Source organism: Erpetoichthys calabaricus, chromosome 3 (assembly GCF_900747795.2).
Source record: "Erpetoichthys calabaricus chromosome 3, fErpCal1.3, whole genome shotgun sequence".
Lineage (NCBI taxonomy): Eukaryota > Metazoa > Chordata > Cladistia > Polypteriformes > Polypteridae > Erpetoichthys > Erpetoichthys calabaricus.
This window is the reverse complement of record NC_041396.2, coordinates 88,233,817-88,254,731: the sequence shown is the minus strand read 5'-3', so window position 1 is coordinate 88,254,731 and position 20,915 is coordinate 88,233,817. Positions and strand designations below refer to the sequence as shown.

General features: G+C 39.5%; 2 protein-coding genes across 2 annotated transcripts in view; one reads left to right on the top strand and one right to left on the bottom strand.

Moving 5' to 3' along the window:
* The window catches only part of LOC114648188 (uncharacterized), a 33,208-nt gene extending 23,569 nt beyond the window's left edge, over positions 1–9,639 (bottom strand). The window contains exons 1-2 of the mRNA XM_051924692.1: positions 9,424–9,639; positions 8,701–9,294 (exon numbers count right to left, since the gene is read on the bottom strand). Of these exons, the coding sequence (XP_051780652.1) occupies positions 8,701–9,294; positions 9,424–9,639 (810 nt within the window). The remainder of the gene's footprint in view (positions 1–8,700; positions 9,295–9,423) is intronic.
* A 2,476-nt stretch (positions 9,640–12,115) lies between these two features.
* On the top strand, positions 12,116–14,788 carry LOC114648187 (uncharacterized). The gene is made up of 5 exons (XM_051925005.1): positions 12,116–12,267; positions 12,787–12,885; positions 12,979–13,137; positions 13,765–13,857; positions 13,999–14,788. The coding sequence occupies exons 2-5, from the start codon at positions 12,823–12,825 to the stop codon at positions 14,311–14,313; spliced, it is 630 nt and encodes a 209-aa protein (XP_051780965.1). The 5' UTR covers positions 12,116–12,267; positions 12,787–12,822; the 3' UTR covers positions 14,314–14,788.
* Positions 14,789–20,915: the final 6,127 nt, after the last annotated feature.

Here is a 20,915-nt window from a genome sequence, read left to right as displayed (position 1 = left end):
ATTAACAGGGGTTCCAAACTTTTTCATATGACTGTATAATAAATGTGTAATAATGTTTCCATTTTGTTTGGACCATGTGAAGGAACCCATGTACGGATGGGCGTCCTGGCTGGGATTGGTACCATTCCCTTAACCCGCCAGGTTTCCAATATAACTGAACAATGGAAGGAGTCACAGTCTCAGAAATATATTCCTCCCCAAACCACTAGATGGCAGAATCCCTGGGCTTCAGGACCAATACCCATAAATGCAAGGGATTATGGGATTTGTAATGCCATGAGGCAACCCTGCTGGGGTCCATGAGTGCCACCCGAGAGCACTACAGGGAGTTACGCTTTAGGGGTTTTCTGATTGACCTGGAAGTTCTTCCATCAGGCTCCAAGCACTCCCGGGTCCCGCTCCAGTTCATTGAAGTTAAGTCAGAGTTGGGAGGAAGAAGGCAACACTAGTGGAAAGAAGAGGAGTCTGTAGAGGAATTTAAATGAGAAGAAAAAACAGAGAGGATTCAGTGTCCCTTGTGTGATTCCTTCCTTATAAAACGGTATTTGGAAGAATAATCTTTTATTTGAACCTGTGAGTGTGTTCATGTCAGTTGTGTCTGGGGTTTGAAGCTCTGTGGCGACCCATAGCTTCCACAACCAGGCATATTTATTATGCATCTCTTTCATGTGTTTTATTTGAAAGAAATTAAATAAAACACAATACACCATTTGATTTCTTGTCACATTATATGGTAACTACCAGAAGAAAGTAATCAGTAGTGCTGAAAATCTAATTAGCTGTGTACATGACCATGAGAAACTGCCTGGCCAAAACAGATTTCTGCTAGCCTGCCTGGTTCGAAAGTTGTTGAGAATATGAACAGATATATATTTTTCATAATTCCAGGCATTGATGAAAGCGAAAATGATAGAAAAATTCTTAAGAACTGAATCTGTTTAACAAATGTGTGTTCTGGCTTCATTACAATGCACCTCTTAATGAGAGGCTTCTGATCAGCCATGCTTGCGATTAGGTGAATTATTTCAGCTCCTAAGCTGTCACAGTCAGATGTAAACAGCTTTACCTGCTTTACTTTTCAAGTGCATTATAAAAGATGTGTAATCCTTTCATCTGTTAGTTCAAATGAGCCCAAAGCATTATTTTCATAACCTGCTTACTCTGCCTGACAGTTATAGGAGTCCAAACCAGCAGCATCATGGTCAAGACAGGAGCTGCTCTGAACAAGAAAGCATCAGTCCATTACAGGATATGAAAATAAATAAAATGATTTTAGAGGCACCAATTAACTTAACACATTCTTGATATGTAGGAGGAAAATAAGGGCACACAAGGAGAATGTACAAAGTCCAAAAACACAGTGAGCAGACTAGAAGTAGAACCCAGGTCTAGCAGGGCTACTAGCCATTAAAGCACCCTGTGTAACCCTTGTGTTGTCCTGAGAGTCATATTGAACCATTTCCGAATTTAACTGGAGAATAAACCCAAACAATTTTCTTCAGCATTAAATTTGATGACTTTTCCTGCAATGAGCCTAACACTTCAAACAATGTTACAAACAAAATACTGTTATGAATGCTGTACACAGTCTAGGTACAAAGATTGTTTTGGGGTCATTTTTTGACCTGGCAGGTACAAAAACAATTTACAGGCAAATTAAAACATTAGTAAATGATTTATAGCAAATAAAAATCATAATAAGCAACCTGAGTCAAATTCCTCTTGATATTTCTTGTGATAATCACCTATGAACAGTTTACATGCCTAGCTTCATACAGCGTTCCAGTATTTTATTCTCCACATACACATGGAGAGAGAAAGAAAGAATGTGTGTATATTCCTGAACAACTTTCTTAGGAATATACGGTATTTCTTATCCCTTAACTCCCACACCAGACTATGCATCTTGTGGGAAGACCTACTCTTCCAGTGAGCAGCACTCACCTTCTGTACATTTGGAATCATTATGTCCTTATACAGAATACAGTGAGTAACAGAATGTCACAGGCACCATTTCACATAATGTATCAAAGTAAAAATGTTTCTCGCTGGAGAGCATTGTTATTTCATATGGAATGGGTTATAAGTAATGGGGGCCCGAATGCTATAAAAGATGTCGCACATGTTAGTACCCCACTTTGCTGAAGGCATGAGTGCATGACACAATGCCCTACTTGACCTGTAGTATATTTAAAAACTAGCAGGGATGCCTGGCTGTCGCTGGGGTTGGAAAAAAGTTAAACAGTTTCCATTTATTATTTGACAATGAATTTACTATTTGAATATTGTCCAAAAGTCAAACTGCCATTATTAACAAATAACGGATTATAGCTGCTCTGAGTCATTTAGAGTGCCTTATGATACACGACGTTTTTTGTTTCGCCATTAAGAGAAAAAACATAAATTCTGTCCTGATCCTACTGTGAAACAGGCGATGTATAGTTGGCAATGTGAAAAGAACGGTTCTTTGAGGTAAACTCCAGTACTGTAACTTTAAGTGATTGTCCTTGCACTTTATGTATGGACATCTCAAATGCAAGATGTACTGGAAATTGAAGTTGTTTGAATTCAAAAGGGTGTTCACTGAAAATCATAGGTATATGTGGAATGAAGACATCCTCTCCCTTTACAATTCTGGTTAGAACAGTAACCTCGATTACATGTGGATGACATGACAGCGTTGCTATATTTTCCACAACCTTAATTAGAATTTACTGTTTAAGGGTTTTCCTTAATTTTTCAAATCAAGTTCACTCATTTGAATTGTCTTGTATTAATTACCAAAACTGTAGCTTTTGAATATTTACTCTTCCTCTCACTTGGTGATTGCATTGTGATGAACATCTGGACAGGCAAACGTTTTTGCTTATTTATTAGATGGCAGTAATAATAAAAATAATCACAACACTAAAACAATAATAAATAATAATCACATCAAAAAAATCTGTTACTGTGTTCTGTAGTACAAATGAGTAAAGTGCATTAATTAAGAACAGTCCCCCTATACCGTAAAACAGAAAAAAAAACAGTTATTCACCAATTTCTTAATGCATGGAAGGTCATTTCTTTCACATAGAATAAAATTCACTTGAGGGATTTTCTAAAAGGGATGTGATGAAAGTGGGTCATTTTTGACCCTAAGGACAAGGGGAAAAATACAAAATATTAAGTCATCACAAGGGTTAACACTCCCATTCTTCAGTGCCTTAATGGCTGCAAGTGGCAAACCAACTCTGGATGGGACACCAGTCTATCACAGGACACACACTCTCACTAGCACCAGAACAATTTAGAGTTGTGGATTAATCTAATGTACATATCATTGGAATATACAGTAGGTTTATCAGGTCATTATTGAAAAGACACACAATGCCGGGCCAAATTTTGCAAGAAAGCCTGCTCCATCACAGGGCAAACCCTGGACACACTGGAAACTATTGTGGAAAAGAGGATGATGGCAAAATTGGATGCCAACATGAAAAACCCCCTCCATCCCCTCCAGGAGGTGCTCTCTTGGAGCACTTTTTTAGCCACAGGCTTATTCTTCCATGGTGTGCTAAGAACCACCTCCCCACTGCTGTGAGGCAATGCAATGCTTCCTTCTGACAACCAAAACTAAATGCTTACAGTCCTTGGAACATTTTGCAATATATGCTCAATATACAGTAGATTTATTTAATGTCTAACTATTGACTGATTAATTATTTGTCTTGTGAGTATGCATCTTAATTGTTTATATTTCTGTTGCTGTATACATCAACATGCAGCACATCATCACTCTCCAACTCTACGATTAGTTATGTCATGTCATATGTTATGTCAAAACTTTAATGTCCCTTAATCTAAACAATTATAATGTCTACCTGCTCATTAATGCTAATACAAGGAAATACAGAATACCCAGAGAAAAACATATGAAGACACATAGAAAACCTGCAAACTCCACAAAGACAGTGTTCATATATTTCTACAATAAATATAAATATACTTTTTCACAAATTTTTGCCTTTTGCTATATTTTTGCTCTGCTGAATGTTCTGCATCACTCCAAAAGAATTATAGATGCTGCATCCTTTACTCCATTTTGCTGCTAATAGGACTTTTTTCTTCTTTCTCCTCTTGTTATCTGGCCATGTTACAATTCTTATGTCAAAGGGAAGTTATACTAGAATGACATCTTTATAAAAATATTGAGATTGATGTTGTTCTGACAACGCTGTAAGAAGTGCCTACAAAATACAATAGTAGAGGGCTGGGAAATTAATCATTCTCAAAAGCCAAAGCAAAGGTTACAACTGGGAGTCAGGATTATCAACTAGTTATATTAAGCAATGCCAAAATGAAAGTCAGAGGGAAAGGCAAGGTCAAAATGCCAAAAGGAAACACGATAAGCAAAAGGGCAAGAACCTTTTTGAATAGCTACATATAATTTGGATAACATGGTTGCATGGTGCAGTTTTATATCTCCATCATGTTGGAGACATCATCAGCATTAGCAACTCGACCTCACGTGATGACCAAAATGGCTGTGCCCATCTAACAAAATGGTGTTATAGGAGAATAATACAATAGGGCAAAACATACCAATGTTGTGAAAATGAGTTTACCTTTACTTAAAGAAAATAATGCTTTCTGGATCCTCATGTGTACGGCTCACACAGGTTGATAGCAGTTTTGAAAAACAAAGAAACAGGAAGAAAGCACAGAATGGTCTGAATTCAAGCAGGAGTCATAACTGGGAAAATTGTACTTAAACAAACAAATCTCAGGGCATGAAGCCTAAATTGTGGTCAAAGATCAGCTCAGTAACTCATCAACCAAAAATAAATTGATTTGTAGTCAAAGGTCAAAAGTTATCATAACCTGTAAATATCCATCCATCCATCCATTTTCCAACCCGCTGAATCCAAACACAGGGTCACGGGGGTCTGCTGGAGCCAATCCCAGCCAACACAGGGCACAAGGCAGGAATTAATCCCGGGCAGGGTGCCAACCCACCGCAGGACACACACAAACACACCCACACACCAAGCACACACTAGGGCCAATTTAGAATCGCCAATCCACCTAACCTGCATGTCTTTGGACTGTGGGAGGAAACCGGAGCGGCCGGAGGAAACCCACGCAGACACGGGGAGAACATGCAAACTCCACGCAGAGAGGACCCGGGAAGCGAACCCAGGTCCCCAGGTCTCCCAACTGCGAGGCAGCAGCGCTACCCACTGCGCCACCGTGCCGCCCACACCTGTAAATATAAAACTAATAATAAGAAGTGATACTCATTTTTTAAATCCAATCTTGGATGGCCAGAAAATGCTCGATATTTAACCATTGCATCACGATGTCATGTGTTGTACACTCCTGATCATCTAGCCTGGAAATGGCAACCACTAACAAAGACTTCCAAAAAATATCAGAACTGATAATGAAAACAAACCAACACCGCAGGAGAAGATGAGCTGTTATTAGCAATGTTACAAACACAAAATAACCATTGCTAATGAATTCCTTGCCCTTCAAAACTCCATAAACTATACTCATGTAGTTTTTAAAGTACAAGGAAACACTTGAAAAACATACAATTGAAAGTCTGATCATGACATCGTGAGTTCAAACCTAAGAAAAGTCAAAACTATCTATATGGAAACATTTATTTCAGTCTGAAAAAATGTAAGAGAACAGATATCACAACAGATGTCTGGTTTACTGATGTATACATGTGTTTAAATGTTTAAAAACTATGAGGCTTGGGGTTTTGCTGTTACTGTATTATGATGGTAAACATATTTACAGTAAGTGGCCTAAGGCTTAAATGTCCAGCAACTATTCAGTATCATACTGATTAGACGCACAAAATGGCAGTGCACTTTCAAACAAACACATAAACTGCCAGTGTGCATAAAAATGGAATCATAAAAAGTGATGTGATAATGTCAGCAAAATAGCTGCAAAATAAAATATAACAAATCATTCTTCAAAAAAATAATGCAAATGAAACCTAAAATAATAAATGCTATCTGTCGCAAACTTGGGACAACCTTAAAATAAAATCTCAACAAACTTTAGGAAAAAGCCATTAGAAGAGGAAGGATCTGTCAACCTTCAGCTTGTATACATATAAGGCAGACCAAGACTCTTTATAAAGACAAATATTTATTTAAAAAAAGAACTCTTCTAGACAGAAAGCTCCAAGGAATGCAAAAGGTCACAACAGAAGTTTCCTGAAATAGGCAAACCTAATACAAAAAAGTCCCAAAAACACAAGTCCAGGAAGAACCGTCAAAAATAGAGCATGAGGGTGCAAAATTCAGAAAATCCATCAGAAAAATTTTAAAAAACCAATAAATATCACTCACTGAAACCACGAAGCATATTTGAATGATCAGGAAGAGACTGCCTGCCTTCTCATCCTTTACAGGACTGTGAGCAGTCCCTTGCAAGTATTAGGCAGGTGGCCCCGCCTCTTTGGGCACCAACCACAAAACACATGGATTATAATAGAAGGTACACAGACACATACAAACTAAATAATCAACAATACTGACAAAAATTACATAATTATACAAATAATAATCTTGAGCCACAATATTTAAAAAAAAACAAAAGGGGAAACATTTTGAAACATGGCACCATCAATATTCTATGAAGCTCTAAGGAATAAGATACTTTATGAGCTTCTATTTCTATCAATAAAAATCCTTTAAAATATGAATGCTACTGACTCATGTTCTTGTTAAACAATGATGCTATGTTTTTGACAAAAAGTGTTAAGTTTTGGTCTAGAAAATATTACCATTTCGCATGATCTGCAAACATTTATATTCAGGTTGAAATTCTGAATAGGCAATGTAAAAATGGGAAAGGAAACTGCAAGAACCTAGGCTGCACACAAAACTATTAACAATTAATAAAGAACTCAAAATTTAAGAAATAAAATACAAAAAAAAAAATCAAAACAAATTATTTCATTTTCAAAAATACAAAACAATCTAATCTGAATACTAAATAGCAAGAAAGCCAACAGGAAAAACAAAGAAGCAACAGAAAGAAGGTAATTCAAAACTGAATAAAAGTATGCCCTCAAACCAAAACTTAAAAACACAAAACAAGAACATAAAATCAAAATCCAAAAGACCAAGCTACTCACAAAAGGAAAAAAACATCCAAGAGAGGTGAACAAAACTTGTTAATAAAGCTAAATCAACAGGTACCTTATGCTGGGCTTTCAAAAACACATCATTATTGGAAAAGATGTCACAATCTTAGCATTTTGGAGAATTCTGAATAACATCTCCTGCATATTTGGCAATGTGTGCTTTGTTTTATTGTTCTGAAAATATTTTATTGCATGTGTAGCAGTAGAGGCTCGTGTCCACCTCTCGAACCCTCAGGTACCACTCTGATGACCAGGTGAAAGTATAAATTCTATTTATTTTATAATTGTACGGTGCACAAAGCACTCTCCACACCACACTCATATACTAACAATAAACTCTTCTTTAACAATACTCCTCCACTCCCAGACACGTCGCCACCCTACCTCCCAGCTCAGCTCGGTGTTCTGGGCTTCCCAGAGTCCTTTTATAGCCCCTGACCCGGAAGTGGCCCCAAGCCAAACCCACAAGTCCGTTTTCCTTCCGGGTCAGGGCAAAGTCCTTTTCTTCATCCCGGGAGCACATCGCTTCTTCCAGTCACATGACTGGGATGCACTCCCGGGTTATAGGGCATGCCAGAGCCCACTAGCCCCCCTACAGCGACTCCTGGCGGCCCCCAAGGTATCCAGCAGGGCTGTGTCAAAACACTACAAAGTCCATGAGGCCCTGCTGGAACTCGGGGCACAAATATGCTGTCCGGAGGGCTCCTCCTAGCGGCCTGGGGGTGACGACCGGAGTCCATAGCCGGTCGTCTGTCACAGTCCCTCCCCCTTAGCGACGACCAGTGGGGCGGAGCGTTGATTCCCGCGAGGGACGTCTTCCTCCAGGAGAACGCTTTATCCGGACCGTGGCTCTGTTGTCGAGACCCCCTAGCGAACCTTGGGGGAACGGTGTATCTGGTATCCCACCGCTCCCCTGTCCTCCGGGGACAACTCCTCCACACATGGCCCGGTTGCCGGCAGTTGTAGCACCACCGACGTCCACCTGGTGGCCTCTCTTCCCGAGACCTGAAGCACCTCGGGAATTCAGTGAGCTCCACCCTGTCCTCCGCCAAGGAGGGTTTAACGGCCGCTTTGTTGCTCTCAGCCCTTTTCTTTTCCCTGTTAGGAGACCCACATTTCTGTGTGGGGATCTCCTGCTTTCTCTGGGGCTTGTGCACAACGTGAGGCTCTCTGTGGAAAAGAGAGAGCCTCTTTGCTGTTTGCACGCCCGTTGTCCTATATAAACTCGGAGGCGGCGTCATTAGTATCGCATCGCTCCGGGTAACAGCACTATTCAGCTGCCCTGCGACGATCGGTACTTCCCCCGCCTCTCCGGTAACCAACGGCAACCCCTTTATCACGCGGGTCGGGCTCTTACGGTCCGCGTTATCCCGGAGCGGCGTCTGATATCGCCGCCCCGGTTCTATCGGATCGCTGCCCAACCACTCCGTATTCGTACCACACTCTACTGTCGGGCACACAGCGCTTTGACAACCGCAACTTATTAAACGCGGTGCCGATTCACACTGCGTCCCCTTATTATATACGGCGCAGATTTCACTCACCTGCACCGCCAAATTAATCGAGGCCGGGGCTTCACGGCCTAACCGCCGAAGGTACGTCATCAGTCCCTTCAACGGCGCTTCGGCTGCAGCTCCCAGCTCCTCCACACGCTCCTTCACCTCCTGTAGTCCCTGGAAGAAAGCGTAAAGGGGCGCGAGACATTTCTCGAGCTCCTGCAAGTTTATAAAGTTATTTGTCTCGGCCGGCAGTAAGGCCACTTCCTTGTTTTTGTCACCTGCCGACCGGGAACCAATGAGCACGTCCTTTCCTGGCACATGCTCTGCTGATGAGCGCAAGGGCTCCTGGGACATGGAGTCTTCTGAGGGACGGGTGGCTACAACAAGCCGACTGGGATCTGCCTCTTTTACTTTAGCGGCAGATCCTTCAGTCACATTCCGTCTCTCTTTCTCTTTATTTAATAATGGCGCTGCTTCGCTCGCCGCCCCCTTCCTCTTCAGGGAGCCCAGACTTGTCGGGGAAGCACTGACCTCACCGAAGGCTTGCAACTGACCTTCCTCCCGGTCGCCATCGTGCGAGGTCACGTGAACGTTGTCAGCGTATGGGCTGCTCCTCTGCCGACTCCTAGAACTGCTCGCCTTCTTGTTTTCGCGGCCATCTTGCCTAGGGGTGAGGCGGGCGTGCTCTTTGTCCGCTTCGTGCAGACAGGCCTCTGCAAACAGAGAAAAAGAAGCTCCCGGCGGTTCGTGTGCATCCCCAGCACTTACCTCGGAACGTAGGCGGTCTTTCTCCAACTCCCTGTAATAATCTTCGGGAGTTGCCATGCGGCAACGTTCCGGCTGCTGCCCCGCTCGGGTTTGCTCTGCTTTGAGCTGCGCCCGGTCTTCCTCACTGCCGGTCAGGTAAGACCATAGCGTCTCCAGCCCGTCTGGGACCGAAGTCTTCTGGCTAGCTCCAGTCTTCTTCCCAGATTTTTTCCCCATAGTCTGTTTTAAAGGACGGCTCACAACTGCAGCGCTCTTGCTCGCAGGTGGGATTTTCACCTCTGCAGCTTCAAGAGGGACCTTTCTAGGGTTCTCTGCTACCACGAATTTAATATTTAATGCAGATCCTCTGCCTCCAGACGGCCAGAGAATCCTGCTGACTACGCCAGTTTAGCAGTAGAGGCTCGTGTCCACCTCTTGAACCCTCAGGTACCACTCTGATGACCAGGTGAAAGTATAAATTCTATTTATTTTATAATTGTACGGTGCACAAAGCACTCTCCACACCACACTCATATACTAACAATAAACTCTTCTTTAACAATACTCCTCCACTCCCAGACACGTCGCCACCCTACCTCCCAGCTCAGCTCGGTGTTCTGGGCTTCCCAGAGTCCTTTTATAGCCCCTGACCCGGAAGTGGCCCCAAGCCAAACCCACAAGTCCGTTTTCCTTCCGGGTCAGGGCAAAGTCCTTTTCTTCATCCTGGGAGCACATCGCTTCTTCCAGTCACGTGACTGGGATGCACTCCCGGGTTATAGGGCATGCCAGAGCCCACTAGCCCCCCTACAGCGACTCCTGGCGGCCCCCAAGGTATCCAGCAGGGCTGTGTCAAAACACTACAAAGTCCATGAGGCCCTGCTGGAACTCGGGGCACAAATATGCTGTCCGGAGGGCTCCTCCTAGCGGCCTGGGGGTGACGACCGGAGTCCATAGCCGGTCGTCTGTCACACATGTTTGTGATTTTTCTGTGCAACCATTTTTTCATTTGGAGTTGTGGTTTATCACCATTGTGTTTTCCTAGTTGCCACTGCTGTTTTGTTGTTAGCAATGGTGTGTCACTCCTGCCACATAATCATCCACTACAATGACATGTGACATAATGACCAGGGGACTATTTAAGATGGTGACACGCTACTCACTTAATCTAATTTTCTGGAAAAACAATCGATCTTTACAATTGCATTTTGTACACTGTAAAAAATGTAACTAAGTGATAGTCGACCCAGGGTAAAAATGTTTGTTGTTCCAGCATTTCTGTGTTAAATGTTTGGCTTGACAATCGTTTCTTCATTGTGTGGCGCAGATGTGAGTTCTATTTTTCTTTTGGGTTCAAATGTAAAAATCATCATTGTGAGAATTAATAATCTGTTGTTTGTGCGAGTTTTTCTTGTGCGAAATGCGCATGTCCTGCGAGAATATTCTTGATTTATGCGATTTGGACACGTGTATGAATCCACGACTCCACAATCTGTAATTACTAACGTTTGAGAGCCCCGACTTAAGGTAAGTACATACATTTACAAGAGTAGGACTTTCCTTTGTTGAAAACCATAAAAAATCGGGGTACGAAGTATTAACAGTTACCACGCGAGTAACCTTACTAACTTCGACGACCATCGATTATAACCAACTGCCGAACGTAAAAAAGTTTTTTATGTGTTTAATGTTCGCTTGTGTTATTTGCAACTTGTAATGACGGCGGGTCCGTTAATTACGGAAGATTTTAGTGACTATAACAGAATCTGAAAAATGAATAATTATAAAATGAAAGGTCAGTTGTGCTTACTGTGGTGGCTATAAGTTTTTATCAAAAGCCACGCAACTGCGATATTTCCCTCTTTCCTTTTTTCACTATAACAACTTGTGTTTTTATACCTCAAAACCCGACATCAGGACACTTTTTTCACATAAAGTTATAGGTCTGAATTCCCGTAGTAGCTGCGGTGACCGACTCGAGCTTTTGAGGCACCATACTAAAGTTTAGAGTAGAGACTGAACGCAGATGATTACACTTTATTCAAGTGGATTGGGCAATACGAGAGTACGACAACGGTCAGATAATTTTGTTTTTTAAACGGTAAATTAATAAAATGACATCAATATTCTGTTCAGTACCGTTTTTTTCGTAAAATTGCATACAGTCGAAAAAAAGTAAAAGATGGCGTGCACGCTTCTGTGGTGACGGCGCTTTTTTTTCAACTGAATGTTCTAGTAAATTATTACAGGCACTGGGGTGCATATGCATAACAGCTTGTAAAGGCAGACGCACGATTACTGGTTGGAGTACTCCTTTCTTTCTTGTGTACATTCAATTTATGCTGTTTCTTTTATAGAGGAAAATTGGGGTGTGCGTCATAGAGGGAGAAAGCGAGTGGTAAAGGGGGAAGGGCCTAAAATTAACACACTGAGCACACTTCAACAACAATTCTTAGCTCCTTCAAGGAAAAAAATATATACCCTCACAAACATATGTTAATAAATATAAGTCGCACCACTCGACTGCTCAGGTGTAAACGTGATGTGTAGTTTACTGTGTTCATTTTCAGATACCACCTTAGACATTTGTGATAGAATTATTAAGATATGATTTCATATATTAACTGAACCTACTTTAATTCTATTTAATGCAGTGTTATGGTATACAAACTCTTTTGAAGGCCATCCAAATCAGCTCTTATTTCTTTATTGTGATTTTTAGGGTCTTCGTGCATTGCAAGCTCTGTACATTTTGTACTTCAGCTCAGGACACACTTCTCAGACATTATAGATTGAAGCACTGGCGTGGACCATATTCATCATTTCCTTGCATTCACAGTGACTGTATTTGTTCATTCCGGACTGCAGGTGCGTTAAGACACATCTCAACAGAATACATCCCAATGCTACCCTTTCAAAAGTTAGCAAGGATTTGGCTTGTTTGAGCTGTGAACTTTGTAAATTTCAAGATATCTGTGATGGGAAGACCTTTTACAGCCATATAAGAAAACATCTAAAAACTATGAATATGTGAAATGTCCTTTTGTAAACTGTGACTTTCAGACCAATGTATATACCACATTTAATGTACATAAAATTAGGAAGCATAAGGGTCAGTCTTTTCATGATTTCAGGCTATCCATTTTAAGTAGTAATCATGCAGGCCAAGAAGACAGTCCTGATAGTAGCTCAGCTGCAGACAATAGTGGACCTCTTATTGATGGTGAGGATGATCATGTAGGTAGTGGATGTGTTGCTTACAATGAGGATTTAGGAGATGCATTTGAGCACAAATTTGCTTCTCTCTTTTTTTGTATGCAAACTGTTCTTCACATGTCAAAAGTGCTACCCAGCAAATACTTGAAGGGTTAAATGATATTTTTTCAGGACCTCACTTTTTCCCTGAGAATAAAGGAGATTGTCATGGATGAACCGCTGGTCTCTGTAGTCCAACAGAGATGGCCAGGCCTTCTCATAGAGCAACAGGTGAGTTTTATCTAATCTTATAAATTAATTGTCGAGTAGCGATGCTAGTATCTTGAAAATAAGTACATTATTAATTCCTGAATTTTGTTACAGGTATATACAGAATATTATTGCATTACCCAGGTGCAATTGAAAGAAACATCGCTGACATCCTTGGACAAGTATTCGACAGCTCTGATCAAAATGTACAGAGCAAAAGGAGGCAAGACGGCACATGAATTGAAATCACTTTTAGAATTACTAGATGAACAGGTACGTAATAAGGATCAGGAAAGAATTGTTTTATATTCATAAGCATGAACTTAAAGTAGTATGTGCAGGGCAGTGTTGTAATTAAGGCTGTTAAACTGTTTGCTTATGAAGGTGCATGTGGCAAACCCATATACTTATCAAATGTATGCAAAATGATTTTATAGAACAAGGTGAATTATACTGTATATGTTTATATCTGAGTCATTGGCACTGCACATATTCCCTCCAATGTCATGGACTACAAATTCATAATGTATTAATTTACAGTTTTATTTGATGGTGAGATTTACACAAACAATATTTTACCAGAAATAAAAGTAAATTCCTGAGCTATTCTGTTTATTATAAATTGACAATTTAAATTACCCAGGTTAATAGCATTTTTTTTTGTGTGTGTCTGGATCTGTGCATACATTTTAAATAATTTGCAGAAGTGCAAAATCCTTTCATTATTTGGATCATTTAACAAAGATGGATTTTTGTATATGTACAGTAATGAGAAAGAAAATATGTCAAATATATTTAGTTGTTTTGTTTAAAGTTTTCTTAAATTGTCATTCGGTTCAAATATTATTTCTTTGTATATTCTACCTCTATGACTATCATTCTTGTTACTGTACTTTTCAGACTATGGATGTTACCACACACAAGAGGGCAACGGTTCTACAAGGACTACCTCTGTACTTAAGAGAATACAAGAAGTTATCAACAACATGTCATGTAAGTTCTGTTGGAAATGTAAAACTAAATGATTAACAAACTAGAAAGTTAAGTTGGTAGACAACCTTTCACTTGGCTTTGGAAAAGAGTCAACTATGGTTTATTTTTTCACACTTTAACTATATTGTTCTATATTTTTAGGATACAGACTCCCTTCAAATATATACAAATGAAATGAAGATAGGAATATTAGAGGTTGTGAGGCACCATGAGACCAATCCTGGAGCTGCGGCAATGAATGTGGCTGTGGTAATAGAAGGTCGAGTAGTAATTGAAGAGCTTGTCGACTTCACAACTGCATTTGTCATACTTGTTGGTCTTCTGTATGCTCGAAACATTCAGTACCCAAAAGAACTTAAATATACTTTTGAAACAGTACAGAAGGTGTTTCTAAATATTGGAGACTTATACTCACATAGAGTATTGTCACTCAAAAATATGCTGTATAAATGTTAGGCAAATATGTCTCAGATCTGCAGAATGGGATGTGCTTGTCTTTTGATTTTAGATTAACATTGCGATAGCTACTTTTCTTTGTGTGAAATTCTTTCTCAGTTGCACCTTAGTGTTAATGTTATGACAGAATCTCTTTACCCTGTGCAGGTTCTGTTCAAAAATTTTGGAATTATTGATGTAACACTTTTCAAATTAAGATTCCACAACATCAGAGATGGCATGGCTTGTGGTTATTAGTAATGATAACAATGTTATTAAGACAAAATTTGAACGTACTGAATATAAATACATTTGTATAAGTGATTTTCATATTTCACATTGTAATAATAATGTAATGCCATGTCTAAGAAAATAAAGCTGCATTATTTTCAAAAAAGCTGTTTTTTCTTTTTTGTTAAAATAGAATATGTTGCTCAATAAAGTCAGAGTTCTTAAGTAACTGATTACAATGTGCTTTTTGAGTTTGCAAAAAATAAATATATTCATTTCTTGAATTACTACCTTGAAGTTTGCCTAAATTTACTTACATTTATTCAGCATAGGTTTTTTAGTTGCGCCAATTAGAGATGACATTGACAAAGCCCTAAAATTTATGTTAGATGGGCTTAGTGCTGTTTTTACATATTAGTTATTTCTACTTGAGCTAATTTAATTTTCTTAGTTTGGCATAGTGTAGCTTGTATCCAGTGAACTCAAATTTTGTAATTGGCAGGATTTGTCAACGTAATGTTGAGCAAACTCAAAAAGCACATTGTAATCAGTTACTTAATATTTTTTAATTGGGAGTAGCATTGATTTTTTACAGTGTATAAATCCATTAAGAAGCTAGCAACTTTGCCTGTATTTTGACTTAATGACTTTTGATTAGCAATTTTGTTTTTGGTGTTTTGATTTTGTGGAGCTTTTGACCTTTGCTCATTTTTGGACAAAGATTTTTGGGCTTCATTTTCTAGTCTTTGTCCTGCTTTTCATTTTTGCTTTCATTTCTTCCAAGGCAGAACAAAGTGTATTAGAGTAAAATTGCAGTTACTGTGCGGATCAACTGGCCGGAATCTTCACTAGGATTTTCAACCAGTCCCTGTCCCTGGCCACTGTCCCATCCTGCCTCAAGTCCTCCATCATTGTTCTGCAACCGAAAAAATCCATCACAAACAGTCTGAATGATTTCTGCCCAGTGGCACTTACATCTGTCATCATGAAGTGCTTTGAGAAACTGGTGCGGAGTCATATCATCGCCTGACTGCCAGCAGACCTGGACCCATTTCAGTTTGCTTACAAAGCAAAGAGATCCATGGAGGACGCTGTGGCCACAGCCCATCATGCTGCCCTGACACACCTGGAGCAGCAGAGGTGTTATGCCAGGCTGCTCTTTGTGGACTTCAGCTCGGCGTTTAACACCATCCTCCCACGATGACTGGTGTCCAAACTGGCAGATCTGGGACTTCCATCACTCACCTGCAGTTGGATACTGGACTTATAATAATAATAATAATTCATTACATTTATATAGCGCTTTTCTCAGTACTCAAAGCGCTATCCACACAGGGAGGAACCAGGAAGCGAACCCACAATCTTCCACAGTCTCGTTCCTGTCTGGTCATTTCCTGAGTGTCAGGCTGGGTCCCCACACCTCCACTGCTCTCAGCCTTAACACCGGGACACCACAGGGTTGTGTGCTCAGCCCGCACCTCTACACCCTCTACACATATGACTGTGTCCTCACTCACCATAGCAACAAGAACATAAAGTTTGCGGATGACACAACAGTGGTCGGACTCATCTCGGGCAAGAAGGGTGAGCTGGCATACAGGGACGAGGTGGAGCAACTGTCAGAGTGGTGCAGAGTCAATAACCTGCTCCTCAACACCACAAAAATGAAGGAGCTTGTTATTGACTTTAGAAAAAACAAAACTGACATCATGCCACTCATCCTTGGCAGGGCCTGTGTGAAGATAGATAGATAGATAGATAGATAGATAGATAGATAGATAGATAGATAGATAGATAGATAGATAGATAGATAGATAGATAGATAGATAGATAGATAGATAGATAGATAGATAGATAGATAGATAGATAGATAGATAGATAGATAGATAGATAGATACTTTATTAATCCCAATGGGAAATTCACAAGAGGGTCCCGGTGTTCAGGTTTCTGGGCATTGAGCTGGAGGATGACCTGACCTGGAGCACCAACACCAAGGAACTGCTGAAGAAGGCGGAACAGAGACTGTTTTTTCTGAGAATCCTCAGAAAGAACCATCTCCCCAAAATCTGCTCCTTGCCTTTTATCACTGTTCCATCGAGAGTGTGCTCACATACGGACTGTGTGTGTGGTATGGCAGCTGCACTTCCTCAGAAAAGAAAGCGCTCCACAGGGTCGTCAGGACAGCGGAAAGAACAATTGGTTGTACCCTCCCCACTCTGGAACAAATTTACACCTCCCAATGCCGCAAAAAAGCAATAGACATTTCACAGGATTCATCACATCCCGGTCATTGCCTCTTCCAGCTGTTGCCATCAGGCAAGTGATACAGAGCAATAAAAACCAGGACAAACCGTCTTAAAAACAGCTTTTATCCAAAAGCAATCATGGCCATGAACTCAGAATAAAACTGCTCCATATCATTCTCCCAATGTGCAATATAGACCTTAAGTCAACCAGTGCAATTTTTACATTTAAACAGTGCAATTTGTATATATGACAAGTGCAATTTGTATATTTTGTAAAGTACTTTTATTACTATTCGGTTTGTTATTATTTTCTTTTTTCTTGTCTTTTTAACTCTTATGCCTCACACTGAGTCTAATGCACATTCAATTTCATTGTACTTTTGTACCTATCTATCTATCTATCTATCTATCTATCTATCTATCTATCTATCTATCTATCTATCTATCTATCTATCTATCTATCTATCTATCTATCTATCTATCTATCTATCTATCTATCTATCTATCTATCTATCTATCTATCTAAAAAAGTGAGTACAAGGGAATAGAGGTGTAATATTTTTAAAATGTATTTCTCCTGGAGGTGTCTCTTGTACCATGGATGCACCACAGCTTGCTCCAGCTGCCAGGGTACCCTTTCCACTCTTTGGAGTGCATGGTACCCAAGTTTGTCTCCTGTTGGCAACTGGGTTTAAATAGCTACCCACTTCATTGTGTATTTATCTAAGCTGCGAATAACAGAAAACTTTGCTCAACCTATTCTGCATATTTCTTGTTTTGTGATTTGATCTCTTGGGCTCTTGGGTGTTTTGTCCTTCTGACCTTGTTTTTTCATCCTTCTCTTTTCTTCATTGTTTCTGCACTTATTGATCTCCCATTTTTGATACTTTTCTGTTTTGTATTAGTTTACCGACAGAGCATTGGGGAAAAAAAACAAAAGGACCCAAAAACAAAAAACACTGAAATACAAAACCAGACTCATAACATACAGAACTTATCAGATGCATGCAATTCTCTTTTAATTGCTATTGGCTCTTCATTGTCATGTGTACTTCATCATTTCCTGAGTATTCATAGATACTTTTATCAGTGGTGCAATGAATTGAACATTAGATCATTAGAACAATCTATACAAGAACAGACCATTCAGCCCAACAAAGCTTGTCAGTCATATCCACTTGATTCTTCCAAAAAAAACATTAAGTCCAGTTTTGAAAGTCCCTAAAGTTTTACTGTCTACCACACTACTTGGTAGCTTATTCCAAGTGTCTATGATTCTCTGTGTAAAGAAAAACTTCCTAATGTTTTTGTGAAATTTACCCTTAACAGGTTTCCAGTTGTGTCCTCGTGCTCTTGATGAGCTCATTTTAAAATAACAGTCTCAATCCACTGTACTAATTCCCAACATAATTTTGAACACTTTAATCATGTCACCTCTTAATCTTTTTTGTTTAAACTGAAAAGGCTCAGATCTTTTAACTCATCTCCTGTAGCCCTAGAATCAGCCTAGTCAATCTACTTTTTCCAGCTCTGCTGTCCTTTTTGTAGCCTGGAGACCAAAATTGCACACAGTATTCCAGATGAGGCCTCACCAGTGCATTATAAAGCTTGAGAATAACCTCCTTGGACTTGTACTCGACTCATCGTGCTAAATAACCTAACATTCTGTTAGCCTCCTTAATGGCTTCTAAACACTGTCTGGAAGTTGTTAGTGTCGAGGACACTATGACTCCTAAATCCTTCTCATAAGTGTACTCTCAATTTTCTGACCGCCCATTGTGTATTCAAACCTAACATTTTTACTTCCTACTTGTAATACTTTACATTTACTGACATTAAATTTCATCTGCCACAAATATGGCCAAGCCTGTATGCTGTCCAAGTCCCTCTGTAATGATTCAACAGATTTTAGATTACATCTTCCAATCCACCTATCTTTGTATCATCTGAAAACATAAACAGCTTGTTAGTTATGTTCCTATCCAAATCATTTATATATTTATTAAAAATAGCAGTGGCCCTAGCACTGACCCCACTCTTAAAATCAGCCAGTTCTGAAGAGGTTCCTCGCACCATCACCCTCTGCTTCCTGTGTCTGAGCCAATTCTGCTCACATGTACAAACATTACCCTGAACTCCCACTTCTTTTATCTTGATGCCCAACCTCTCATGTGGCACCTTATCAAATGCTTTCTGAAAGTCAAGATAAATAATATCATATGCTCCACTTTGATCATACCCTTTTGTTACTTCCTCATAGAATTCCAGCATATTAGTAAAACACAACCTCCCTCTTCTGAACCCATGCTGACTGTTCAGAAAAGTTACTGTACTTGCCATGTGCTCCTCAATTTTATCCTTAATAATTCCTTCCATTAATTTTCCTGTGATGCATGTTAAGTTTACTGGCCTACAGTTGCTTGGATCTGTCCAGTCACCCTTTTAATATAACAGGTTAATATTTGCCATTTTCCAGTCCTTTGGAATTTCCCCAGTGCACAGTGACGTCCTAAAAATATGTGTTAAGGGTTTATATATGTACTCGCTAGCCTCCTATAGAACTCAAGGGTAAATATCATCTGGTTATGGAGATTTGTTTGATTTCAGCCTATTTAATCTGAGCAGTACTTTTCCGTCTACAATTTCTGTATCACTCAGTACCTCCTTAGTAGTCCCATTTGCCGCTGGGAGGTTATCCACTTCCACACTTGTGAAGACCTCAGAAAAAATGTGTATTAGAGCATTTGCTATTTCACTGTCTGTATTTTTTAATTTCCCTTTAATTGGTTTCATTTTTGCATTGTTTGAGACATTTCCCAAAATCTTGTACTGTTACTTTGGGTTTTGCTTACTGTTATCATGGTGTTCCTATGTAAAGGTAGCTTCGCTCGCCAACCCATGTTTGGTTTTCCAGATACACACTTTTAAGATTTTTTTTTCTTTGAATCGTTGCTATTTCATTAGTTTCACTTTTATTTCAGAACTTCGTTAAAAACAATATTTGGAATCTTTCGAGTCCCAACATGTTGAATCTTTTAAATGAGGTCCATGAGACATGTGTTTAATGACTTTGTACCATAATTCAGGATAGGTTTCTCTGTTTGGAATTTCAGCACAGACAAAACGATCTAAATCATCAGCAGTTAATAATTTTTTTGCAAAGTAACCAATAAATGCATGTGAGGTAAAACACGTTTTTGAAATTCACTCGTGTAAATGTATGCTCGGATTTGACCGAACACCATTTCAAGTTCTTTCAAAAAAATTAAGACTTTCTGATAAAACAATCTACTTACAAAAATTGGAATACCCTGAGCCGATGTAGCAGGTGTTTTCAAGAATCTCCAGATTTCTGGACATTGTGGATTGCACGTCAATGTAATAAATAAATCTGGACGACCGATAGTTCTGGATATTGCCATTGTATCATGATATAATTGTTGCAATGCTCTTGGACTACCTTGATATGATGATGGTAATATTACTGCTTTATGTATTTTGAATGTGTCTGAACTATTGATATTTGAATTCTGAACGTGATCAATGAGACCTTGCATATGTTCCATTCTAAGTTTTGCCTGATTCGATTTAATAAAGAAAAGACGATTAGCTTCGACTTTTAGATATGCATTAATAATGTAATGTTGCATTAGACGTTGAGATGACAGAAGTGGGTTAAATACATTGGAACGTATCGCTAATTTTGCCCCGAAATATTGTGTTGGTGTTATTCGTTTTTCTGAATTTGTGTGTTTCATGTTATATGACCATCCTTTTTCTCCATCTGGGAAAAGCAAAGGAAAGAGTAATGTATTGTTATTTGGTGAATTATTAGACAGAAATGTTGATTCATGTTTTGCTTTTGGATAAACACCAATATGTACTCTGTTTTTGATATTTCCGTCTTTCGAAACTATTATTGCTGATAATTCATCACATGTTGGTTTATTATATACGCATGCATGGTCTTTCTGATTCATATAGAAATCCAAGAAAACTTCTTTGTCTGTGTTTTGCAGATAAATTTTGTGTAAAGTGCAATACCTTTGGACGTATGGATTTGTATCCATTATTGGCTGTATAATTTCTAATACGTCCGATCGTTTAACTCTTTCGATTCTATGTTGCATTGCTTCTCTGTGATC